We start from the raw sequence: 24,246 nt of genomic DNA, 5'->3' as shown, positions 1-24,246 counted from the left end.
CAAGATTTTTGTTACAACATCATCTACATTTATAGAAATCTTTTTCAATTGGTTATCTGTAATAACTAATTGGTTTTTGTACTTATCATGTGTATTAAATACTTCTTATTTCAAACATAAATGGTCATCAAAAGGTGATTCACGATTCTTAATATGTGAAGCCTCACCTCCCAAAAATATGCTTTAAATAGTTGAACAAAATACTATATAATCTTTTAAATATCTCTTGCGTTTGTCAATTATTTCTTTTTATACTGAACAATGAAACAATTTTAATTATCTTGTGGATTAAAATGCCGAACATTTTATGAGAGAGAAAAACACGTCCGAAAAATCTAATAATGCCATAACTAATAACGTATTTTCTCATACCAACAGTTTTTGCATCAAAATGCTCTCACGTTTTTCAGTTTTAGTTTTGCATCAAAATGATAATAAGTCCCTTGTTAAGAGAACCGTTTGATAAGCCACGATTCAGTTTTGTTGATAAATTTAAAGCAATATCTTAAATATCACAAAGAGAGAGAGAGAGAGTAATTAAATAAAAGATTATCGAGTATTAAACGTGTTTTTCTACACCGAAAAGTTCTACTCAACCAAGTATGTTAGTACATCGTTTTTCTGTAAAATTTAGTTGCCTAAAATTATTGTGTCAAAGAATGAAATCAGCTGTGGTTCTGTTTTAAGCCTTAAAGAAGGTACAAGAACCTAACTCCTCTAATTTATTTTCATTAGAAAGTCATTCTGCGCCTATCTATTTGACTCCAATTGAAGTACCTTTCTCATAAAAAATTGAGCATTTTATGGCCGTGTCTATTTCATGATGTCTGATATAAATACAACAGCGGGACTACATGAGTATAACAAATTGAGTCAAAATTTTGATAAAATATATTAGAATAACTGATGCTACAAAATTTTAAGGTTTTATAACTGAATTTCTTAGTATTGATTGACAATGACCTTTGTAAGGCTGTATCAAAATACACAAAAAGTTTTTAAAAAATAACCTTGGAAAACCAACGAGCACCATTTTTTTTATTTTGTGGTTTTAATATACTCTCAATTATTAAATGAGACGTGTTGAATTCAAATGAGCAGTTACGTTAGCTGATTCAGCGTAGTAAAATAATCCCTTTGAACTGCCATAATTACAACTTGAAAAAATGACAACTCAAAAGTATGATGGTGATCGGTGAACATATTATTTGAGTTTTTTCGAACGGTTAATTACTGCTATTACGACACATAACTAATTAATGATGAGAAATTACCGGTCGAAAAGCAAAAATGCTGCAAAATTTATCGATACATGCAAACAGGTCTACATTTTTATCACTAACGCTTGTGCAACATAAATTCTTTTACTGTTAGCCGGTTGTAGTTTTCAAAGAGACCATCAGATGCCGGTGTAAGATCGATTAAAAAACGGATTGTCAAGAATCACTGCTGAGTATCTTCTGGTAAGTCATCTTAAATAGTCGAGTAAAAATGTGTGTTAAATTTGTTTTTTATTAATACGTTGGAGGAAAATGGATTTTAACTCAAATTCCACGTACGTCTGCCCTTCGCAACTTATGAGCATTCATTACCATAAAAGTAAACTGCGAACAGTCGCCTGATTAAATTTCTAAGACGAAAGCTGAGTTATAATTATTAAGGGCTTTAAAGAGGTAATTACTAAGAACTTTTGCCTCCTCAGTCATGTAAACAGTTTTTAATTAGTGTTGTTTCAGATTTCAATCGGAGCAAAATTTGTGATGGCGGAAATAGTCGCAATTGCAAGCTTCGGATGGACTGTGGCCAAAATTGGATACACTATATTTGACCTCATTTCCAAATTTTGGTCCGGAGATTTGGAACTTATGGATGTCGTCATGGCTCTGGGAAACCTTATAAAGAGAGCCATCAGCAAATTTTTTGACACGTCTCATGACGACGCTCTGCGAAACTCATATAAAGAACTGTCCGTTCCCTACGGCTCCAAGGACAGAAATCTCATAAATATGAAATTCCGACAGCTGGCTAAGATTCACCATCCAGACCATGGGGGCGACAATGACAAAATGCAGGAGATTATTCTGGCTAAAGAAACGATTCTGGCAAGTCTCTGAGGAAAGTTGCTCTGGCATAGCAACATTGGACGGCTTAACATTTTTGTTGCATAGCGGAACTGTATAAATTGTATAAAAGAATCCCAAGCACTGACTAATTCATTTGAAAAGTATGCCATTTATTTGAATACATAATTAAAACTTATGATAATCTCTACATTTTACAGAAGAACGCATTGACAGAAACTACATATAGGTTGAGCAAAAAAACTAATTTAATTTAATAACTGTGGATAGGTTTTCCTTTGTCAAAAAGAGGCTTCAAAAATATACGAAATATAGTTGAACGTAGTCAGATTGATCTATTTCAGGAGCAAACATAATTTAAAGCGATTCCAAAGTTATTAGAATGAAGTTAATCAGTTGGGGAAAATGTGTAGACTTTTTGCTGCTGATAAACAATTTAGGAATTTGCAAAAAAATATGAGTTGCTTGATAAAACATGAAATTTCTTTCAGTGAATAATTATAATTGTTCATTTCTCAGAACAGTGATACAATTTATGAGTAGCGAATAATTTTCATGTGTTGAATTTATTGGTTAGCAACATCTGCACTCTCGACTTTTCAGAAATTTTCTTCAAATAATCGAATTAATGTTCAATAAACGTAATATCATCAACTAGAAAAGTTATAACCAGAAACTGTTAATTGAGTAAATTCAACAATCAGAAGAAAGCTTCTCTACCACAGTTAGGTAATGTTCCATACAAAATTGAAACAGTTCAATCAATATAACCACGAAAATCCAAATTTCAAGCGTTTTCCCTTCCTAAAACGAAGCACCAAAAGAATCGAACAATTACTGCCTCCCAGTTACACAATTACTGGCTAGAAGCTATTTATCTCTCAGCAAAAAAAATTTTGAGAAATTTGCAGTTTCACTCACTATAAACACGGAACTATGATGCTTCATGAATTATAAATTTTTCTCTCATTGAGAGGAACCAACTGCTGAAATTGAGCGTTATCTCCCTCCCTCTTTCTCTCTCTTTCTCTCCTTTGTGCGATATTTTTTTAGAGCATTCTCGCGGCAGATTGTTTCAACTCTGCTGAGGATTAGTTAAGTGTCGTTTCGTTTCTTACATTTTGAAGCAACGTATATGTGCAAAATTTACCTTAAGAAGGCAGTCACAAAATGAAATCCTTTTCTTAAACTTTTTACTCATTTTGACATGAGATCTGTAGTCCAATTAGTTTGGCTGCTGCATAATTAATCAAAAATTGTGTTTCATGCTGGACCATTAATATACGGTACAGATATGCTGCTTTTCATTATTTCCCAGTTAGGGATATTTTTCCAATCTATCCTATGGGTACAGTTGCTTCATTATGAGAGAGAACATTGCAATTTTTGACCGATTTTTGTCAATTATCTTTGTGAGCTCAACGATAGAAAAGATTAGGAAAAACGAAGGTAGACCTACCTTTTTTTGTAGTTTAGTCTTCTTCTCTTGCTAATGCTTCACTGGTTTAGGATTATTGGCCCAGATCTTTAATCTTTAGGAGAGCTTCAACAGAAACAACGCCTCTGACAAAAAACTATATACAGAATGCAAAAAGGTTAGGTTTTTGTGTCATTTTTAAGTAAAATTGTAGAATGAGCAGCTTTGGGACAACGGAAAATCTCTATTTTCCCCAATAAGTACTCATTAATGCAAACAGTCAACAGTTAAAAAATTCAGAACAATTGGACGTGATAGAGAACTGTTTTTGGTGGAAATTGCAGAGATGGTAACTTTTCCTTACAAAGAATCTTTTACGGTTTTGATACTTTTTGGGTCGAGTGGGATGCTGTAATTATTGCACAATGAGTGTGTATTAGCTCGAACAATTACCAGCACTCACTTTTTGTTCGATTGATTAATAAATCAAATTGTCAAGTTGAATTGTCCTTTCCTCATTCTCATTGCGTTTCCTCTTCTAGTAACGATCCTTCAAAAACCGATTCCCTAATGATTTTAAATTTGGCAAATATGAGTTAATTTTTGAGCTTTTCTGCAACTAAATAGAGCCATGAAGAGCCTTCCAAGCAAGGACTAGTCCCTTGCACCAATCTAAAACATCAAATTGACCTCAAAAAAGTTATTTTTTCTATAAAATTGAGTATTTTGTCAAAAGATTTTTCTACAATGAACTTGGATCATTTTGTCCTCCTGATTGTAAACTGTTTTTTTTGCTTCCTCTTATCAACCATTTTCAATCTGTTAACTTTAAATTTATAAAAACTCAAGATAGAGTTTTTTCATGGCCTGGGTTTTAGGTGCATACTTCGACTGTCCAAAAACTGTACCTATGTGATTCATTTTGGTTATGAGAACTTAAACTATTTTTTCCATTGTTTGCATAACACTACACCGGACTTTTTTTGGTCACAAAATGACTTCTAAAAAATCACGCTAAAGACTTCTTCACATAACTGAGCATTGGATTTCGATCCAAAAGTGTCCGACTATTATAACAAGCAAACAAGGTTTCAATTCAATTTCCTAAGATTTTCAATTCTTCATGCACTTTTTGCAACTATTGTTAGGCTCTGTTTAATATTGCTATGGCATCCCAAACCTATACTTGCTGTATAAAGAAGAGATAACCCTGTAGAATTACACCTCTTAAGCATTGAACTTTCTGCATAGTTGTTCAGACTATAAAAAACAATTGGTCAATCTATTTGCAGTTTGCTTGTTTTCCCTGCAATTTAGTCTCCAACGCAATTTAGATCCAAAAAGTGACCAACAAATTCATAGGGGCACATTCTTTGTATTTTCCCTCTTTCTTTCTTTTGCTCCGCTCGAAAACAACATTCAACACTCCCAAACGTGCAGTGAACCAAAGAGAACAACTGTTCCTCTTTCATTGTGATCTGGTTTTTAGAAAGGCAGTTCACCTATTGGAGGAAGACACCCCAACAAAAAATCACAACGTAATATAGTGTTTGCTAACTCTTTCATTCTTTGTTTTTTTTGTGATAAAAATTTGTTCCCTACATTCCAAGTGCTGTGTACTCTGTCTTCTGTTGTTTTGACAATTAATAGTTTAGCAAAGCAAAGTTCGTATTTGTTTACTAGCGAATTTGAGCCAGTTTTCACTCCAATTTAAACTGCTAAAGTAAAAATGCTGAAGTTCAGCTCAAAAATTTTGCAAACTAATAAAGTAGTCAAAATCTAAACTTCAATCAAAGTGATTAGGACCTCAGTTTCCATAATGCTATAGGCCAACTCCAAATCAAATAAAATGATGTGAAACGCTCGTTATTTTCTGTCCCCATTTTCAAAGTAACATGGATGAAATTTTTAAATATTTGATGCAACCAAGCGTTATATTTTCATTATAGCAAGGCCATAAACATTGATCAACATCTTGCAGCTCCATTGCGGCAGATACAACAAGCAAAGTTACTGATACGAAAACAGAATTTAAAAAAAGAAAACCAAGTTCAATGATGTGAGTCTAGCTTTCTTATTGATTAAAAAAGACAAAATTTAAGGGATTGAGATTAACTGGTCCGAGAAAAAAAACAGCACAAGGTGAGAAATTTTACACCGCATGCAATAAAATATACGTTTTTCAATGCTACATTTTACTAATATCAAAAAAAACTGAGCATTAGAAGAAGTTTACGGAACTTAAGTTCAGAAAGATAAAATTGTACAACTCCATTGCAGCGTTTCTTTTACTTTTCCTGTCAATGTATATGTTCATTAAAGAAACCAATTCTTGAAGTAAATGCATCTTATTTCATTAAAATTACAATACGAAGGTTTCAACAATTTCCATTAAATGAAAATGAGAAAACTGCTCACATGTTTTTTTAAATTGCTTTAAGCTGAAGAGGAGCAAAGTTATTCTATTTTTATCATAATGTTCCAGCTGAATCACAAAACGCTGATTTGTGACCTAGCGCTGTTCAAAACTCCGTCAACAACGTAAAATGTCAAAAAAAAAATTGGTCAAAAAATCAACAAGGAAATGTTAATTTTATATTTGTTCATCGATGCTCTGCGTAAATTGGTGGAAATTCAATTCGAATAGATGTTTTCATTTTTTTGAAATAGCATGTATCGTATCTCATTGTCATCTCTCTGCTAATTTGTTCTGGTTGAGATCTGTTTTTTTCGATCCATCGCCATTTCCGAGAAAAAGTAATAGAAGCTGACTTTGCTTGCTAAAATTTATTTCTAATTCCGATTCGATGCACTTTTTCTAAAAACGCTGCCAATTTCACTACATTTTTACTTCTAATTTTTTAAAACCTATCGCTATAAAAGAAAATTCACGGAAACTGCAAGTTTTTAGATTATTTTGGACTTTAAACATTTAATTTTAAATTGATGCTAAATCAAAATTTACAATTTGTTTTGATACTTTTTTCTCTTCTGCAACTTCAGTTCTCCCGACTGACTGCATTGTTTTTGTTTTTGACTTTATGAAAACGTCACTCAAAAATTTTTTTGAACATCTAATTTGTCAATGTTACTTTCATAACTGAATAGAACTTCAAGTTTTAAAAAATCACAACTTAAAGTTATGCTCCTGCCAAAAATTTTTTTGTTACAAAATGATGATATTTGTTATAAATATAATAAACTAATGAGCAATATTGACATTTTTAGTTGCTTTTAACTCGTACGTTTTCTACACGTTTTCGCTAACATAACCTTGGAAGTCGGATGTTAAAATGAAAATACGGTGAAGAATATAGATTTTTTTATTTTTTGAAAAAAAAATTTGAGACTGGAAATGTTTAATAATGGAAAATTGAGAAATGTTGGGGGATATAGATGAACGACCGACTTGCTAAAAGTAATGAATTTCTAAAAACTGAACTCTTAAAAATTGAAAAGCGAGATTGGATTGCTCCAGCGAGATAAACCTCCATAAATATCTAACAGAAATTGCTACAAAAAAAACTGTAAATGAAACCCATTTTCTCTTCATTAAAAATTTTTAGGTGGTACTTTCTATGGCAATAAAGGCAATAGAGTACAAAAACAAATTAACTGAGAAAATTGGCAAAATTTTGAATATATTGTTTCTGTCGCTATTCTGGCCATGGTGTTATGACTCACAAAAAAGTCTAAAGTTTGAATCATTAGGTTTTCTGTGACATTTTTAAAATAATTTTTTAATGACTAAAAACGTCTTTTTATTGTTATACAAATTGTTGTCAATCTACTTTTTGTTTGCTCGACAAAAAATTTAAGGATTCCAATTAAATGGTCTGAGAAAAATTACAGCAGAAGATGAGAATTTTTACCCCCTCCAGTTTTAAAGTATACGTTTTTCACGCTACATTTCATTATTATTATAAAAACTGGGCATCTGAAGAAACTAATGGACCTTAAATTCAGAAGATTACTATTGTACAATTCCAATGCAGTGTTTATTTCGCTTTTCCTGCCATGGTATATGTTCATTAAAGAAACTAATTCTTGTCTTAAGCGCAGTAGATTCCAAAATAATTACAATACAAATGTTTTGACACCTTACAGTAAAACAAAATGAGAAAACTGCTCACAATTTTTTTAGATTGCTTTGAGCTGAAGAGAAGCAAAATGATTCTACTTTAATAAAGTTCCAGCTGAAACACAAAACGCTGGTTTGTCACCTAAAGCTGTCCAAAGTTACGTCAAGAACGTAAAATGTCAAAAAAATTGAAACCCAGTAGTTCTTCAATAAAAAACGATTAGGCGGTACTTGATATTGTAATAATGGCAATAGAGTACTAAAGCAATTTAATAAATTAATATGGCGAAATTTTTTTCTATGTGTTGTTTCTGTCGCCATTCTGGCGATGGTGTAATAACTACAAAAACCGGTTGAATCATTAGATTTCCTGTGACTTTTTTTAACAAATTTGTCAATAACTAACCATGTCTGTTTGTTGTTCACCAAATTTTTGTTAGTCTTATTTTTGTTTGATTGTTAATTTTGATCAATTTTGTTCAACTTTAACTAGTATTTGTATTGTTTCCAAAACACTATATTGGGCTACTTTCGGTCACAAAATAACTTCTAATAAATCATGCGAAAGTCTTCTTCCCATAACTGAGCAATGAAGTTCGATTCAAAAGTGTCCTGCTATTATAACAAGCAAACAAGGTTTCAATTCAATTTCCTAACAATTTCGTTTCTTCATGCACTTTCTTTCAACTATTGTTGGACTCTGTTCAATATTGTTATGTCATCCCGAACGTATAGTTGTTGTACAAGGAAGAGATAACCCTGGCGAATTACACCTACTAAGAATTGAACTTTATGCATCGTTGTTCTGACTATTATAAAAACAATTGGTCAATCTATTTTTCCACATTCAGTTTGCTTGTTTTCCCCCGCAGTTTAGATCCAAAAAGTGATCAACAAATTCATAAGGGAACATTCTTTGTTTTTTCCCTTCTTCTTTCTTTTGCTCTCTTTTCTTCTCTCCGCTTGAAAACAGCAATCAATCCTTCCAAACGTGCCGTGAACCTAACAGAATAACTACTCAACTTTCATTATAGCCCGCTCGAAAACAACATTCAACACTCCCAAACGTGCAGTGAACCAAAGAGAACAACGAACAACTGTTCGTCTTTCATTACGATTTGGTTTTTAGAAGTTCAGTTCTCCTGCAGATCACATGCTAACTCTTTCAATATGTTTTTTAATCAAATTTCATTCATTACATTCCAAGTGTTGTGTACTCTATCTGTTGTCGTTCTGACAAATAATAGTTTTGCAAAGCAAAGTTTGCATTTGTTTACGATCGAATTTGAGCTAGTTTTCACTCCAATTTAAACTGCTAAAGTTTGTTTTTAAAGTAAAAATGCTGAAGTTCAGCTGAAAAATTTTGCAAACTAATGAAGTAGTCAAAATTCAAACTTCAATCAAAGTGATTAGGACCTCAGTTTCACAAAATTGTAAAGGCCAACTCCAAATCAAATAATTTGAAGTGAAACGCTCGTTATTTTCTGTCCCCATTTTCAAAGGAGCATGGGTGATATTATAATGTATTGATGCAATGAAGCGTTAAAATTTCCTTATCAGAAGGCCAAAAATATTTATCAAAATCTTGCAGCTCGATTGCGGCAGATACAAGAAGCAAAGCTAATGAGTTCAAAACAAAAATGAGGAATAGAAAATCAAGTTCAAGGATTTTAGTGTAGCTCTTATATTGATTAAAAAGACAAAAATTGAAGGATTTATTATAATGGTCTGAGAAAAAAACAGCTCAAGACGAAAATTTTTAACCCGCATTCAATAAAATATACGTTTTTCAGTGGTACGTTTGATTAAAAACGCAAAAACTGGGCATTAGAATGAACTTATGGAACTTAAGTTCAAAAGGATAAAATTGTACAATTCCATTGAAGTGTTTCTATTGGTTTTGCTCCAATATATGTCCATTAAAGAATTTAATTCTTGTCTTAAACGCATCTTATTTCAATAAAATTACAATACGAAGGTTTTATCACTTTACAGCAAATTAAAATGAGAAAACTGATCCCATGTTTTTTTTAAAATTGCTTTGTGCTGAAGAGGAGTAAGATGATTGTACTTTAATCATAAACTTCCGGTTGAATCACAAAACGCTTTCTTTGTGACCTAGCGGTGTTCAAAACTCCGTCAACAACGTAAAATGTCAAAAAAATTGGTCAAAAAATCAACAAGGAAATGTTAATTTTATATTTGTTCATCGATGCTCTGCGTAAATTGGTGGAAATTCAATTCGAATAGATGTTTTCATTTTTTTGAAATAGCATGTATCGTATCTCATTGTCATCTCTCTGCTAATTTGTTCTGGTTGAGATCTGTTTTTTTCGATCCATCGCCATTTCCGAGAAAAAGTAATAGAAGCTGACTTTGCTTGCTAAAATTTATTTCTAATTCCGATTCGATGCACTTTTTCTAAAAACGCTGCCAATTTCACTACATTTTTACTTCTAATTTTTTAAAACCTATCGCTATAAAAGAAAATTCACGGAAACTGCAAGTTTTTAGATTATTTTGGACTTTAAACATTTAATTTTAAATTGATGCTAAATCAAAATTTACAATTTGTTTTGATACTTTTTTCTCTTCTGCAACTTCAGTTCTCCCCCCGACTGACTGCATTGTTTTTGTTTTTGACTTTATGAAAAAGTCGCTCAAAAAATTTTTTGAACATCTAATTTTAGCGCAGCCCAAAATTCCGCCAACAACGTAAAATGTCAAAAAATAGGGCAAAAAAATTAACCAGAAATGTTAATGTTTTATTAATGTTTCGATGTTCTGCGTAAATTTGCAGAAATTTAGTTCGAAGCAATAAATGTTCTTGTTATTTTTTTGAAATAGTAGGTATCTTGTTTAAATTGGCATCTGAGCCAAATTGTTCTGATTGAGATCTGTTTTTTTATCCATCGCGTTTTCCGAGAAAAAATAATAGAAGCGGATTCTTCTCTTTTATTTCTAATTCTGATTGGATGCACTATTTCTAAAAAGGCCGCCAATTTTACATTTTTACTTCTAATTTTATAAAACCTTTCTTTAAAAAAAGAAGTAAACGGAAACTGGAACTTTTAAAACTATTTTAGTTTTATACTAATTTAATTTTAAATTGATGTGTAACAAAACTTACTAATTGTTTTTATGTTCCTTTTCTATTCTGCAACCTTCAGTTTTCTCGACTGATTGTATTGTTTTCATTTTCGACTTTATGAAAAGGTTGTTCAAAAACGTTTTTGAACATCTAATTTGTCAATGATATTTTCATAGCAGAAAAAATTTTCATGCTTTAAAAAATGGGAGCTGAAATTTATGCTCTTGTCAAAAACTTTTTTGTTCAAAATTATGATATTTGTTATAAATAAAACACTAATTAGCAATTTTATCATTTTAGTTGCTTTTTACTCGTAATTTCTCTACACATTTTGCTAACATAACTTTGGAAATTGGATGTTAAATGGGAAATTCAGTGAATAATAATAAATTTTAGATTTTTGATAAAAAATTTTTGAGACCGGAAATGTTTAATGAGGTAAAATTGAGAAATGTTGTGGGATAGAGATGAACGATCGACTTGTAAAAGGTAATTGATTTCCGAAAACTGATCTCTTAAAAATTTAAAAAGCGAGATTGGACTGCTCCAGCGAGATTAACCTCGTTGATTTTCAAACAGAAATTGCTACAATGCATAACTCGTAAATGAAGCGCAGTAGTTCTTCATGAAAAAATATTAGACGGTACATTTTTTTATGGTAATAATGGAATTGGAGTACTAAAACAATTTACCGAAAAAAACTTGGCGAAATTTTAAATCTATTGTTTCTGTCGCTATTATAGCAATGGTGTACTGACTCACAAAAAAGTTTAAAAGTCTTATCATTACGTTTTCTGTGAAATTTTAAAAATAAATTTTTACTGACTAAGCTCGTTTGTTTATTGTTCACCAAATTTTTGTTAATCTACTTTTTTTGCTTGAACAAAAGTTTAAGGATTGAGATTAAATGGTCGAGAAAAACAAATACAGCACAAGATGAAATTTTTTACCACGCATGTATTATAATATACGTTTTTTATTTCTACATTTGATTAAAATTGCAAAAACTGGGCATTTAAAGAAACTTTTGGAACTTAAGTTCAAAAAGATAAATTTGTACAATTCCATTGCAGTGTCTTTTTTCCTGCCAATGTATATGTTCACTAAGGAAACTAATTTGTTTCTTATACGCAGCTCATTTCAATAAAATTGCAATACGAATGTTTTAACACTTTACAGTAAAATAGAGTGAGAATACTGCTCACATGTTTTTATTAAATTGCTTTATGCTGAAGAGGAGCAATGTGATTCTACTTTAATCAAAAAGTCCCAGGTGAATCGAAAAACGCTTTATTGTGACCTAGCACAGTCCAAAACTCCCCAACAACGTAAAATGTCAAAAAAATGGGTAAAAAGATCAACCAGGAAATGTTAAAGTTTTATTATTGTTTCGATGCTCTGCGTAAATTGGCAGAAATTTGAGTCGAAGCAATAAATGTTCTTGTTGTTTTGAAATAGTAGGTATCTCACATAAATTGGCATCTCAGCCAATTTGTTCTGGTTGGCGGTACTTTCTATGGCTATAATGACAAACGAATACTACAACATATTAGTTAAAAATTTGACTAAACTTTGAATATTTTGTTCCTGTTGCCATTCTGGCAATGGTGTAATGACTCACTAAAAAATCGAATCAATATGTTTCCTGAGACTTCTTAAAATAATTTGTTTTTTTAATTGTTCAACAAATTTTTGTTTATCTAATTTTTGTTTGCTTGTTAATTTTGTGCATTATCTTAGCAATCAGTTCCCTCTAATAATAAAAGAACTGCGTTGATTATTACAAAATTCAGATCGCCACTGAATTTCCACTTTTTGCTCCTGGTTTTTTTTAGATTCATAAAATACATCATCTTGATTTGCTTACCTTCCGTGTTTTTTGGTCACTTACGTTTGGGTGAAGTATAGAAAAACTCGAAAAAAAAAAATACTTTTTTTTCAAAATGATGATAAAAATACATATAATTTTGGTTTATGAGAAAAAAATACAACAATTGCAGTAAAAAAAGTTATGGGAAATTCAGGAGTTTTGGTTAAATGACTTTTCTTTGGGGGCTCGTTAAAAAATCTGTTTTTTCTCAATAGTTCCAGAGTATAACAGATTCAGTTGACATCTAGTCAACAATTTCAATACTTTTTCCCGCGTCAGATTTGGCATAGTTATTCTAAAAGACCCGTGGAAGATAAAATTTATTTAAGCTGGGCAGTAGTGGGTAAAAGGTGCTCTCCAAGCGCATTTCAATTTTTTGAGCTATTTTTACATAGTAAAAACACCTCAAAAAATTTTCATGCACTTGTTCGAGAACCTTCCACTCACTACTCTATATATCTGCTACTTGCTTATACCCCCATTTTATTCACTACCATATATTAGCTTGTTTTATCCACTACTACATATTACCTTTATATTCACTCAAAATCTATCATTTCTTGTCTCACTTAGTGCAATCCACTAGTACAGAGTTAAGCTGGTAATTGTCCATTATCAGACGGATAGTTCGGGTTCTATCCCCACCGACTCCGGTGGACGTATCCCAGATACTAGTGTAACTAAAGAGACCGTGTAAAAAGCACCTAAACAATCTTGCGAAAAAACTTACACAAAAAAGAAAACTTGAACGAAAATTGAAAGAAATATTAAAATAATAGTTTTCATATATCCCCCTAATCAATATTTATTCAATCTAAAACTAAAACTTTCTGTCTCACTTGGCGTATTGGTTAAATCATCGAGTCTAGTTAAGTTGCTTTAGCAAACGGAAGGTTCCTTCCTCACTAACTCCAGTGAACGTCCCCCGACTCTGATGAATTACTATGAAACTAAATGAGATTAAAAAAACCAAATTCACAGTAAGGTTGATCGGTGAAACTGCTTCGCAGATCCCTACTCTGAGACTGTATATGGGACACACTGTGATGGGTATACAGTCAGAAACACTGAGATCGGTGGAAACACAGTGATTAGTGTTTTTCAGTATAACTAATCAGTGAAACTGCTTCGCAGATGAGACCGTGTAAAAAGCACGTAAAACCAAATTGCGAAAATTGTTGTAACCACTTCGTGGATCTGTGAAGCCACTTCGTGGATAACTTGAACAAAAAGAGCACAGTCAAAAACACTGAGATCGGTGGAAACACAGTGATTAGTGTTCTTCAGTGTAGTTGAATAAAAAAAATCAGCTTAACTCTTTTATAAATTTTAAATTTTGCTATATTTATATAATATTAAGATCCTTGTTTTTATTTACTACTTGGTCAAGTCATAATTAAGCTAAACCCAAAGTAATAGCAAAATTTAATAATTTATTAAAAAATAAAGCAAAGTTCAAAAATAAGAGCGAAATCCCTCCTTTGAGAGCGAATCACTCTTTAAGAAAGAAATCGCCCCTATCGGAGTGATGCCCCAGTACAAAATCACTATTTTATCGCGCTTAAAGAGTGATTCCCTCTTTTTTAAATAAAATTTAAATTTATCTAAATTTTTTAATTAATTTTTTTTTTATTTTAAATTATCTATACTCTTCAATAAATTTATATTTTCTTTTACTTTTTCTATATTTATCCCATTATTAACAAGAAATGAGACAAAATTATAATATTTATATGAACAACTTTCTTCATTTTGTGTAATAATAGGATTGGTGTAACCACTTCGTGGATTGGGGGTCAGATCAGTGTAAGGACCTTCGGTCTTGGTTCCCCAACTGCTTCGCAGATTTCTAGTAATTCATTTAGGTATATCCACATCTGGATGTTGTCTTTTTACATGAGCATTCATTCCATCATATCTCACAATAGAAGGGCAATAAAGACAACTAACTTTAGTAGAAGTACAATTTCAACATGTATACTTGCTTTTATCAAAATCTGTTAATGGTTTTACATAAATACATCTATTACAACATCTAGTTATAACTTTAGGATTAGGGCTAGGATCAATGCTAGAATCGATGTAACCGCTCCGCGGATTAGAGCTAGAGCTAGAGCTAGGATTAGGGCTAGAGCTAGGATTAGAGCTAGAGTCATTACTAGGACTATATCCAGATTCATCTTTAAAAGAACAAACAGTTTTTATGCAAATACCGCTTAAGGTTTTATCACCATACACACATTTACGAATTTTATCTTCATGACATATTGAATAATGAAAAGTTAGATTAAAGGGAGCTCCACATTTATGATTACACTCTAAACATTTTATAACTATTTATTGTGGGGGGAATTTAGCCAAGATTTCAATTAAATCTCTAGTATTTTCTTTACACGTTATATATTCGGCTAAAAAATTTTTCCCGTCATATTGAGCATATTCGTTTTATATCTTATATCTAAAATCATGTCAAGGTCTAATTTTGTTTTATCTCTAACAAAATTTATAATCTCATCTCTAAATTCTTCATTGTTTTCATATAGTCTGTTTAAATATTTTTGTCCTTTTCTATTCCCTTCCCTGTCGTTTATGTATTCTTCTTGTATTGTATTTCGTGGATTGGGCTTAACCCATGTTTCACTATTGGCAAAGCCACTTCGTGAATTAGCAAAGCTACTTCGTAGATCATTATCCAACTCTTCTCCATATCCAACGTTAACCAATATTTTTACTCTATTCAACATTGTGCTTGCCCCGATTGCTATATTTCCAGCATTTCTTGATGTCATATCGAAATAAATATAACTAATTATAAATAAACCCGAGCCTATAATTCCACCAATAGTTGATAAGTTTTTAATACCTTTTCCTGTAACCATTTGTTGTGTTAGAACATCATTCTGTATTTTAATATTATTTATTTTAAGAAGTTTATTAAATAGAATATATAGTTATCGTGATTAATAACATTTCTATCTGTTGTATTTATCATGAGTGGTTTCATATATGCTATTAGTTTATTTATATCTTCTCTTTCTAATTCATCTTTTAAACTAAGAGCTTTTAAATCAATGAAACCAACTCTCGAGTCATATATCATAATTCTATTCTTATCAATAATAATAAAAGTATTCTCATTCCTGTTATATTTAATCATATCATAACGAAGTTCATCTGACATTCCGTCTGTACAATTATAATAGTTACTAATTAGTTCACTAATTATTTTATTGAAGTTATGTTCACATTTATATATTTCATTAAAATATTTAAATAGATCAGCTCCATTATAAGTTGTTAAATTAATAATATCACAAATCATTCTTGCTGTATTAATTATTTGAGTTGGTTTATGACACATTACAATCATTTGAATATTACAATGTCTTCATTCTGTGAAATAATAAGCTATATCCCTATTTAACTTATCACCCATATCATCAATAACAATTACACTATCTTTCAATTTAGACTTATTTTTTGATTTGATCATATTTATATCACATCTATTAAATCCAATATAGATTCCGCCAGTCTTAGGATCTATCCAATCTCTATCATCTTTACATACAATGATTATATTTTTAGCTTGGTCTGGGTCTAAGTCTAAATATGACTTTAAATATTGTCTAATAAAATATGATTTACCTGTGCCAGTTCCACCATAAACAATAGTATGTAATGATGACTTTTCATATTCAAATCTAACTTGACTCCTATTCATAAATCCACCAAAGTTTTCTTCTATTTTTGTATATTTACTTGGTATCGAATTATAAATTATAAAACAAACTGCAATTATGATAATAAAAAAAAGTATAACTCCTTTATCCATTTTTACATATAAAATTTATATATAAAAAATGCTTATCCTACCTTTTGAGGAATTCATTAATAAATTTAATATTGATAATAATGCTATGAGTGATATCAGAATAAAAGATCCAGGTAAAGATATAAGTCTAACACCAATTGAAATTGTAATGAGAGATGAGAATCCAGATAATATTAATGACAATAACTTCAACATTATTGTAAATCTACATCCAACTGATGGTACACATTAGGTTTTAGTTATAAGAAGAGAAGATGGTCCTGTGTATTACTTTGATAGTTTTGGTGCTGAAACTCCTCCATTATTCTTAGAAGAATATGTTGATCTAGGCTCTAATGAGAGAATACAACAAAATGATGAATCTTATTGTGGGGCTTATTGTTTATATATGATCTATCTTATTGATAGAGGATTTAGAATTGAAAGTGCTTTGAATATTCTAGTTAATCAAGTTGAATGTCCTGAAATATATAATGAGTGTTTTTTTGGCTTGTAATGTTAATGTTAAAGATAATGCCAATGATAATGTTAAAGATAATGCCAATGATAATGTTAATGATAAAGATAATGATAATGATAATGATCTACGAAGTAGCTTTACTGATAATGATAATGATAATGATAAAGATAATGATAATGTTAATGATAATGATAATGATAATGATCTACGAAGTAGCTTTGCTAATAATGCTAATGATAATGATAATGATAGAGATAATTTTATATATCTATTTGGTGAAAAACATCAAAGGGGTAAACCTAACAACAAAGAATGTCTTAGTAACAATATCTCTCTAAACATAAATGAAGATCTACAATCATGGCTAAATGATGATAGTATAATTACAGAAGCTACACTCCCAGAGAACTTTAGATGTATAATATCTGGTCCTAGTGAATGCCTAGACATTCTTATTAAAAAAACGAATTCTGGCTTGTATATATTTTGATAAGCTATACATCTTTGGACCTACTGGCGATCAATACAAAGATATAAGTTGCAAGTCTGTCGAGTTTTTTAAAGATATAAAAGATTTACCATCTCCTGATAAACTACCCAAAGATTTAAAGAAACTAATGATATTCGATGATGTTAGAGCCAAAGAACCAGTTATTAATGAAAACTTTTGTGGGGGTAGACATAATAAGTGCAATATGATATATCTTAATTAAAATCTATTCACAATAGAGAGACAGAGTGTTAGAGAGACTTGTAACTTTTTTTTTTGAACAAAGAAGTGAAGTCCTTGTATCAATATATCAAGATTTCTATAATAATGTTGAACTTAGTTATAACGATTTTGCTAATATATGTAATGAAGCATGGAAAGAGCCTTATAATTATATTGTCATTGATATAACTAAAAAGAAAAATATTAATGGTAAACTTAGAAATAATTGGGATCGGAGAGTTTTGTAGTTATTTATGTTTAATTATAATCTATAACTATACTAATCTGTGAATATGGTGTAAGCGATTCCACATGTTTTCTAAATCTTTCTTTAGTATATTTATGGAGACATGTACATAACCTACAATAGAATTGTTTAAATCTAAACTGAGAGATATGTTTATCTACTTTACACTTTCTACATGTTAGATATTGTTCGGGATTATTAAAATGCTCTAGTAAAAGATCATGTTTATCTCTATATGTTAAAACTCTATTGCATAGAAAACATTGATATGGTTTACCCTGACACCAATTACAACTCTGAGCCCAGGACTTTTTTCTACATTCATCACATTTAATACTAAACGTTTTTTTAAGGAAAAAATACTATTTCAAATATGTTATGATTATAAAAAAACAAGGCTTTGCCTAGCTGTTACACTAAATGGGGCTTCGCCCAGCTGACTACGTCAGATCAACAAAGTTGCTAGTTACACTAGATACAAAGTAAAACTTAATACATCGCCATTAAAGTCTATAGGTCTTCCATGCTCATCTTTAAATTGAAATTCAATATATTCTATTCTATCTTTAGTTACATTTTGGACAAGACATTAGTTGGTATAATATTTATCAAGTAACCTGGTGGTTCTGTTAGAGAAAAAGTATATAGTATGTCTGTGTTATTCCCAATATCTTTAAAACCAGATATCACATTACAATGAATGTTAATAGTACTAAAACCCATAATATCAACAATTGTCTGAGATGTATATTTACCTTGTTCATATACTATTTTTCTAAAGCCCAGTAGTGAGGCTATTGAGTTTTCTACATCAAAGCTGAGTGCTCCTTGTTTTATTTCCATTAAACATTTCATCGTATTCTTCTCAGGTACTATTATAACATTACCATTAGTTTCTTCTTTTATTAATTCTGCTATGTCAGTTAACTCATATGCTCCTGGTGTAATAGTTGAATATAGCAAGGGAATTCCTTTATAATTATAATTAAGGACAGATGTAATGTTTGGGCTAGAGTTAGAAGAGGGGTTAAGGTCAGAGCTAAGAACCTGACGTAAAGCTTCTTCACCTTCTATAACTGTACTAGCATATAATAATTGATTATTTCTCCTATTCACATTAAACACCGAGTTATAAACCGATAATCTAATTAAACCTAATTTTGTTCTTTTAAGTATAGGTTTACTAAAGTTAAACTTTTCTGTTGGTTTTATCATTCAAAAGTTAAGTGTATGCTCTTCTTTAGTTTTCTTTAAAGCATCATGTATCTTTTGTAGTTCCCATAAAATTAAACTATCAGTCTTTTTATATCTTATAAAAATGGATTTTAATACGGATACAACTTATGGTTATAAAAATGATATACACAAAAGTAAGATTATAAAATATAAAGCTAATAATCTAGCAACAATGAATACGGCTAATACTAACCTTAATATCAAACTCAACAGAGAAGAGAATAATTTAAATTTACATGATTCATATCTAGAGATAGAGTTTGTTGTATCAGATGATGCTGGTGGTGTATTTGCTACTGATGCTAATATTAGACTAATTAATTATGGTATGATGGCATTATTTAGTTCAGTTAAACTTGAAACTAGTGGTGGTAGGACTATTGAATATATAAATCATTGCCATCCTAATCTATTGATGTATAAGTTATTAACTAGTAGTGATCATGAATATGAGAGAGGTTTTGTTAGAAATCAGGGTAAAAGAGATTGTCAACTTATAGGTGACCATATTGCTGCAGAACGAGGTCATATGTATAAGATGGTTAAGAAGAGTGATCTATTTGGTTTCGTAAATGATTAAGAAGAGATTATATATGGTTTAGGATTTAAACTAATTTCAAAAAGAAATAATAATGATAGAGCTCTATTTAGAGTTAATGCTGGTGCTAATGCAGTTGCCAATGATGACAATATAGATATTAGAGATATATGATGGTGTGTGCCCACTTTTGATCCTAGTAATGACAATAGAATTATAGTACAAAAGGGTTTAAGTAAAAAGAATAATGTAGACTTTAGCTATTATGAAAGAAGACATTTTATAAGAATCTACCCAATGCTACTAACTTGTTGTTTGATCTAGGTATGGAAAGTGGGATGGCAAGACCACAATATGTAATAGTTGGTTTTGAAAATAATAATTTTAATGAACAAACTCATGATGCAAGTACATTTGATAAAATGAATGTTACTGAATGTTATTGTAAGATTGGTAGTGAGCTTTATCCCGAGGATAGAACGAATCTTAATTATGGTACCTATAATTATAATGAGGCTTTTAAAGAGATTGTTAGCTTTAACAAAGATTATAATGGGCTACCGCATAATATAAAACCATATATAAATCATAGAACATTCAAAAGTCATATAGAATATATGTATTCGATACTAGATATCAAAGTGATCATATAGGTCCACAACCAATACAACTCAATTTTAAATTTAGTGCTGCAGTTGCCGATGTTATATGTCATGCATTAGTATTAACTAGAAAGGTTATTAGTGTTATTAGTGATGGTAATAAGATGGTTGATATGGTATCATAATTATAATTATAACTATGGCCCTAGTCATTATTTTAGATATATCTCTAGCTATTAGCATCTGCGAACAGACTTTGTCCGCGGCAAGCCGAGCAGTTCCTGATAATTTTAATTATAACTAATTCTTACTTGTCTTAACAAAAACCCTAGCATGAAAAATATCTAGTTTCTTTTTATTCTCTAGAGATAAGCCTCCAGCTTCAAGCTTAATCTTAGCCTTGGGCCTAACCGTACGCTTAGGCTTAGCCTTATTCATAACAACAAAGAGATTATACTTTCAAAATTCCATTAATTTTTATATATAGAAATGTGTCTTTCAAATAAGTTCAAAACTAATTTATATTGTGTTTGTGGTAGACATTATAGTGGTACTAATAATATAAGAGGTTTTGTATCGGCGAAGGGTGCTAAAATGTTAAAGGGTAATTGTGTTTAAAGTAGAAGGAATAAGTCAATGACAGTATCTGATGCAACAATAGAAGCTTATGGATTGAAAGATTTCTTTAAAAGTGTTGGTAAAGCTACGGTTAACTTTGGAAAGAAAGTTGCTAATAATCCAGTAAGAGCATTAGAAATAGCAAGTAAAATAGGAAGTGCGGCTGCATCTAAAAACCCTAGAGTTGCTTTATCGGCCACACCTGATTTAATTAAATTTGCAACTACTGGCGAGGTTATAAAAGTAGTACAAAAAGGAAGAGGTTTATACTTAGGTACAAAGAAAAGATATTTAATTATATTAGAGTTTAAATATAATTATGGGTATGGGTATAACTAAGACTCAGACTAAGACTAGCTCTAATATTATCTATAATAATACTAATTTTATTATTACTGAAAACATTGTTATTACTAAGCACTAATAATTTTTATCTAAAAAAACACTTAACTTATTTTTTATCAACGGAGTTGCGGCTTCGCCGAATCTTCTTATATTCTTCATATACCTTGACTAATTCAATTTATTCATCATTACCTATTTTATTATCATTCATTGATTTAATACATAGTTTATTAAACTTGTCGCTAAACTGCTAACTTAAAATATACATTTGTGAATACTTTATAATTTTGTTTCTTATTTTAGTATTAATTGTTTTTGATAATGAACCACAAACAGTTGCTGTATCAAACGCTGTTGGTATAGAATAAAATAATCCTTTACCTGTTAATGCAACTGATGTTGTTGTTCCCGTTGTTTCTATTGAGGATGATAGTATTTCTGTTATCTCAGCTACGTTAATATAATTTTTATATCTACTTAACTTCTTATTATAGTTATTAGTTTCAGTTTCATAATAATTTCTAATATCTTTTATAATGTTAATATTGTTGTTAAATTTATCATTGGCTTGAATCTTTTCGTTTATTAGCCGCTCTGATACTGATGACAAATCTGGATATAGTAATCTCTCACTCGGTGCTGTTAGGTTAGTCATAGTTTCGGTTATTTCAATTAGAAAAAATTCTTTCTATTTCCTTCATTATATCTTCTTGTTTAAAATCATAATGCATCTCAAGTCTTGCTTTCTCTTTATTATCAACTAATGTACTTTTTAAAAGTATAGCTATTATATATTGTACTGTAACTTTTCTAAGAGGTTTATTGTATTCTTTCATTTCTCTTAGACCGTTAGTAAACATATCATCTAAATGTATGTTAGTAAAATTTTGATTAATCTTATTATTATCAAATTCTTGTTTTAATTGATTATATTTAGAGATAGTATCAGCAGCAACTTTATTACAAAACTTAACAGTATTTGTGACTTCATTGGCTGATTCAATAAACGCATTAATTAGTTCATCATTAACTTGTGTTTCATTTAGTTGTAATGTTTTAGTTGTAACTTTATCAAAGTCACCCTTTCTTAGTTCAGTTATGTTTCTACTTAAAATGTCTATTTTATTAGAAGAGGATAATAGGTTATTGTCACAATACTCTTTATTAACAACATCTTTTTCATCTATTGGATAATGAACATTTGTAATTATATAGGTATCTTTCAGGTCAATATTATCGTTATCTTCTAAGAATAATTGACGGGCCTTACTTGGTGATAGACTAATATTTGATGATGCTTGTTTAGCCCGCTTGAATCTATTTCTTGTCATCTTTGTATTTGTTTACAGAAAGATTTGAATCCAGCTTGCTGGCTTATGACAGGAGGTCTATATTTAATGATTCTAAAACTTTATTATTAGATTCAAAGTCAAACTCGGATTTTAATAATTCTTGTTCATAATACTTGCCTTCTATTATCTCTCCATTCATATCTTCTATCTAATAAGTTAGTGGTTGTGTGTTCAAAACTTCATTAACTTTAAATAGTTCTCTATTCCAATTGGAAGTGTAACCTTTAGAAAAGATATTACGTTTATCTGCATTTCTAACAGAATCGGCAACTTTAAACTTTGTTGTTGCTTTGGTAGATTTAACATAGTATATAACTTTATCAGAATTATTTGAAGCATCAACTGGTGTCATGTTAATTGTTGAATGAATGTTATTGTTATATGTTATGACTGCATCATTTAATATATTTACCCAATTACCATCACCATTGAGGAACATTGGTATATTAATTATATGTAAAAATGTTCAATTAAATCTCTCTATAAACACAGCCTTTATTTTTTATTTTCTGAATATATCTATAACAGTTAATATAAACTTATAATTATTATTGTATTTACTTAGAGATGACTTATCAATTAAATCAGCTGACCATATTTCATCTTTATATAACGGTATTATTCTTTCTCTTCTAATTTTTGTTATTTGAGGACTGAATACTTCTATAGCTAATAAATGTTGTTGTTCTTTTTCCATCATTATTTACTTACCATAGTTAAAAACAAAATTATATAGTTGCTCTTGATTAATAATGTTCATAGATAATAGTTGCTTAGATATATCTAGCATTTCATCATATAATCCATCATGACCAGCTTTCGTTTCTAGTATTAATAATTCTAATCTTTCTACTAAACTATTGGGGTCAGTCTTAGTAAGACCACTAGCTTTAACTTCTTCTTCTTCTTCTTTTTCTTCATTAGTATCATAAACAGTGGATTCACTACTAAAGGATTCTCTTCTCGGTGATGCGATACTAATTGATAATCTTCTTATAAGTTTCGTTCTATTATTTTTAGTAGTCCCCTCTTTGTTTATAAGCAATATCCCTTAGAAATCGTTTTATTTTGTTTTCATCAACTTTTATGTCTCTTTCTGTCACACTTTTATTAGTGATTAACATTAGGAAACTTTTAGTGAAATCATAGTTGTTATTTCCTAGTTTTATACCATTCGGTGTTATACGAGTGAACACATTATTAATTGTAAACTCATTTTCATTTGCATCGAATGGGACTAATCGTAATTGAATATTCGTTTGTTTTCTCATATCTGCTAGAATATCAAGCATCTCGTTACTTAGTTTAAACAACTTACCCTCTCGACCTGGTAATGTGATAGGCTCTCTGAGAGAGAACCCGGTTTGTTGAACGGGGGAGAACTCTAAAGCCTTCAATGCATTTGTGTTGTCTTCTATCCGTAAACCGGTTTCACCGATCTGGGAACCAGCTTCCTGGATCTGCGCAGCAGTTTCACCAATCCCAGAAGCGGTTTCATCGATTGCTTCCACTGTTTGTGTTTGGTGGGCTTGTAGTATTTCACTATTAGTATTTAAAGTTTTAGTTAGAGGATCAAATAACTCTTCTATTTCACCATAATATTCTTGTTGTTTTAATTTATCTTCTAATCTATTTCTTCTGTTATTTTTGTGGTTATTTAATTCTATGAGTTTATCTAGCCTAGTCATTTTATCTATCTTCCTTAATTGTTAATTCTTTAATATTGTTTATCAGGGAACCGGTTTCACCGATCAGTGCTGG

At 30.4% G+C, this 24,246-nt stretch overlaps 1 protein-coding gene across 4 annotated transcripts; it reads left to right on the top strand.

Annotated features, from left to right (window-relative positions):
* The first annotated feature begins 421 nt into the window (after positions 1-421).
* Positions 422-2,266, top strand: LOC142350344 (uncharacterized). Of its 4 annotated transcripts, XM_075402179.1 has the most exons (3): positions 423-604; positions 1,375-1,463; positions 1,737-2,266. In XM_075402179.1, exon 3 carries the CDS (start codon positions 1,761-1,763, stop codon positions 2,112-2,114), a length of 354 nt encoding a protein of 117 aa, XP_075258294.1. In that variant the 5' UTR covers positions 423-604; positions 1,375-1,463; positions 1,737-1,760; the 3' UTR covers positions 2,115-2,266. The 4 variants fall into 4 exon arrangements, with proteins under 4 accessions (XP_075258295.1, XP_075258294.1, XP_075258293.1 ...); XM_075402180.1 differs by lacking the exon at positions 1,375-1,463 and having other exon boundaries at positions 422-600; XM_075402178.1 differs by lacking the exon at positions 1,375-1,463 and having other exon boundaries at positions 424-604.
* The last annotated feature ends 21,980 nt before the right edge of the window (positions 2,267-24,246 follow it).

This window comes from Convolutriloba macropyga, chromosome 12, assembly GCF_964194025.1.
Source record: "Convolutriloba macropyga chromosome 12, txConMacr16.3, whole genome shotgun sequence".
Taxonomy (NCBI): Eukaryota; Metazoa; Xenacoelomorpha; order Acoela; family Convolutidae; genus Convolutriloba; species Convolutriloba macropyga.
This window is presented reverse-complemented; position numbering and strand designations above follow the sequence as displayed.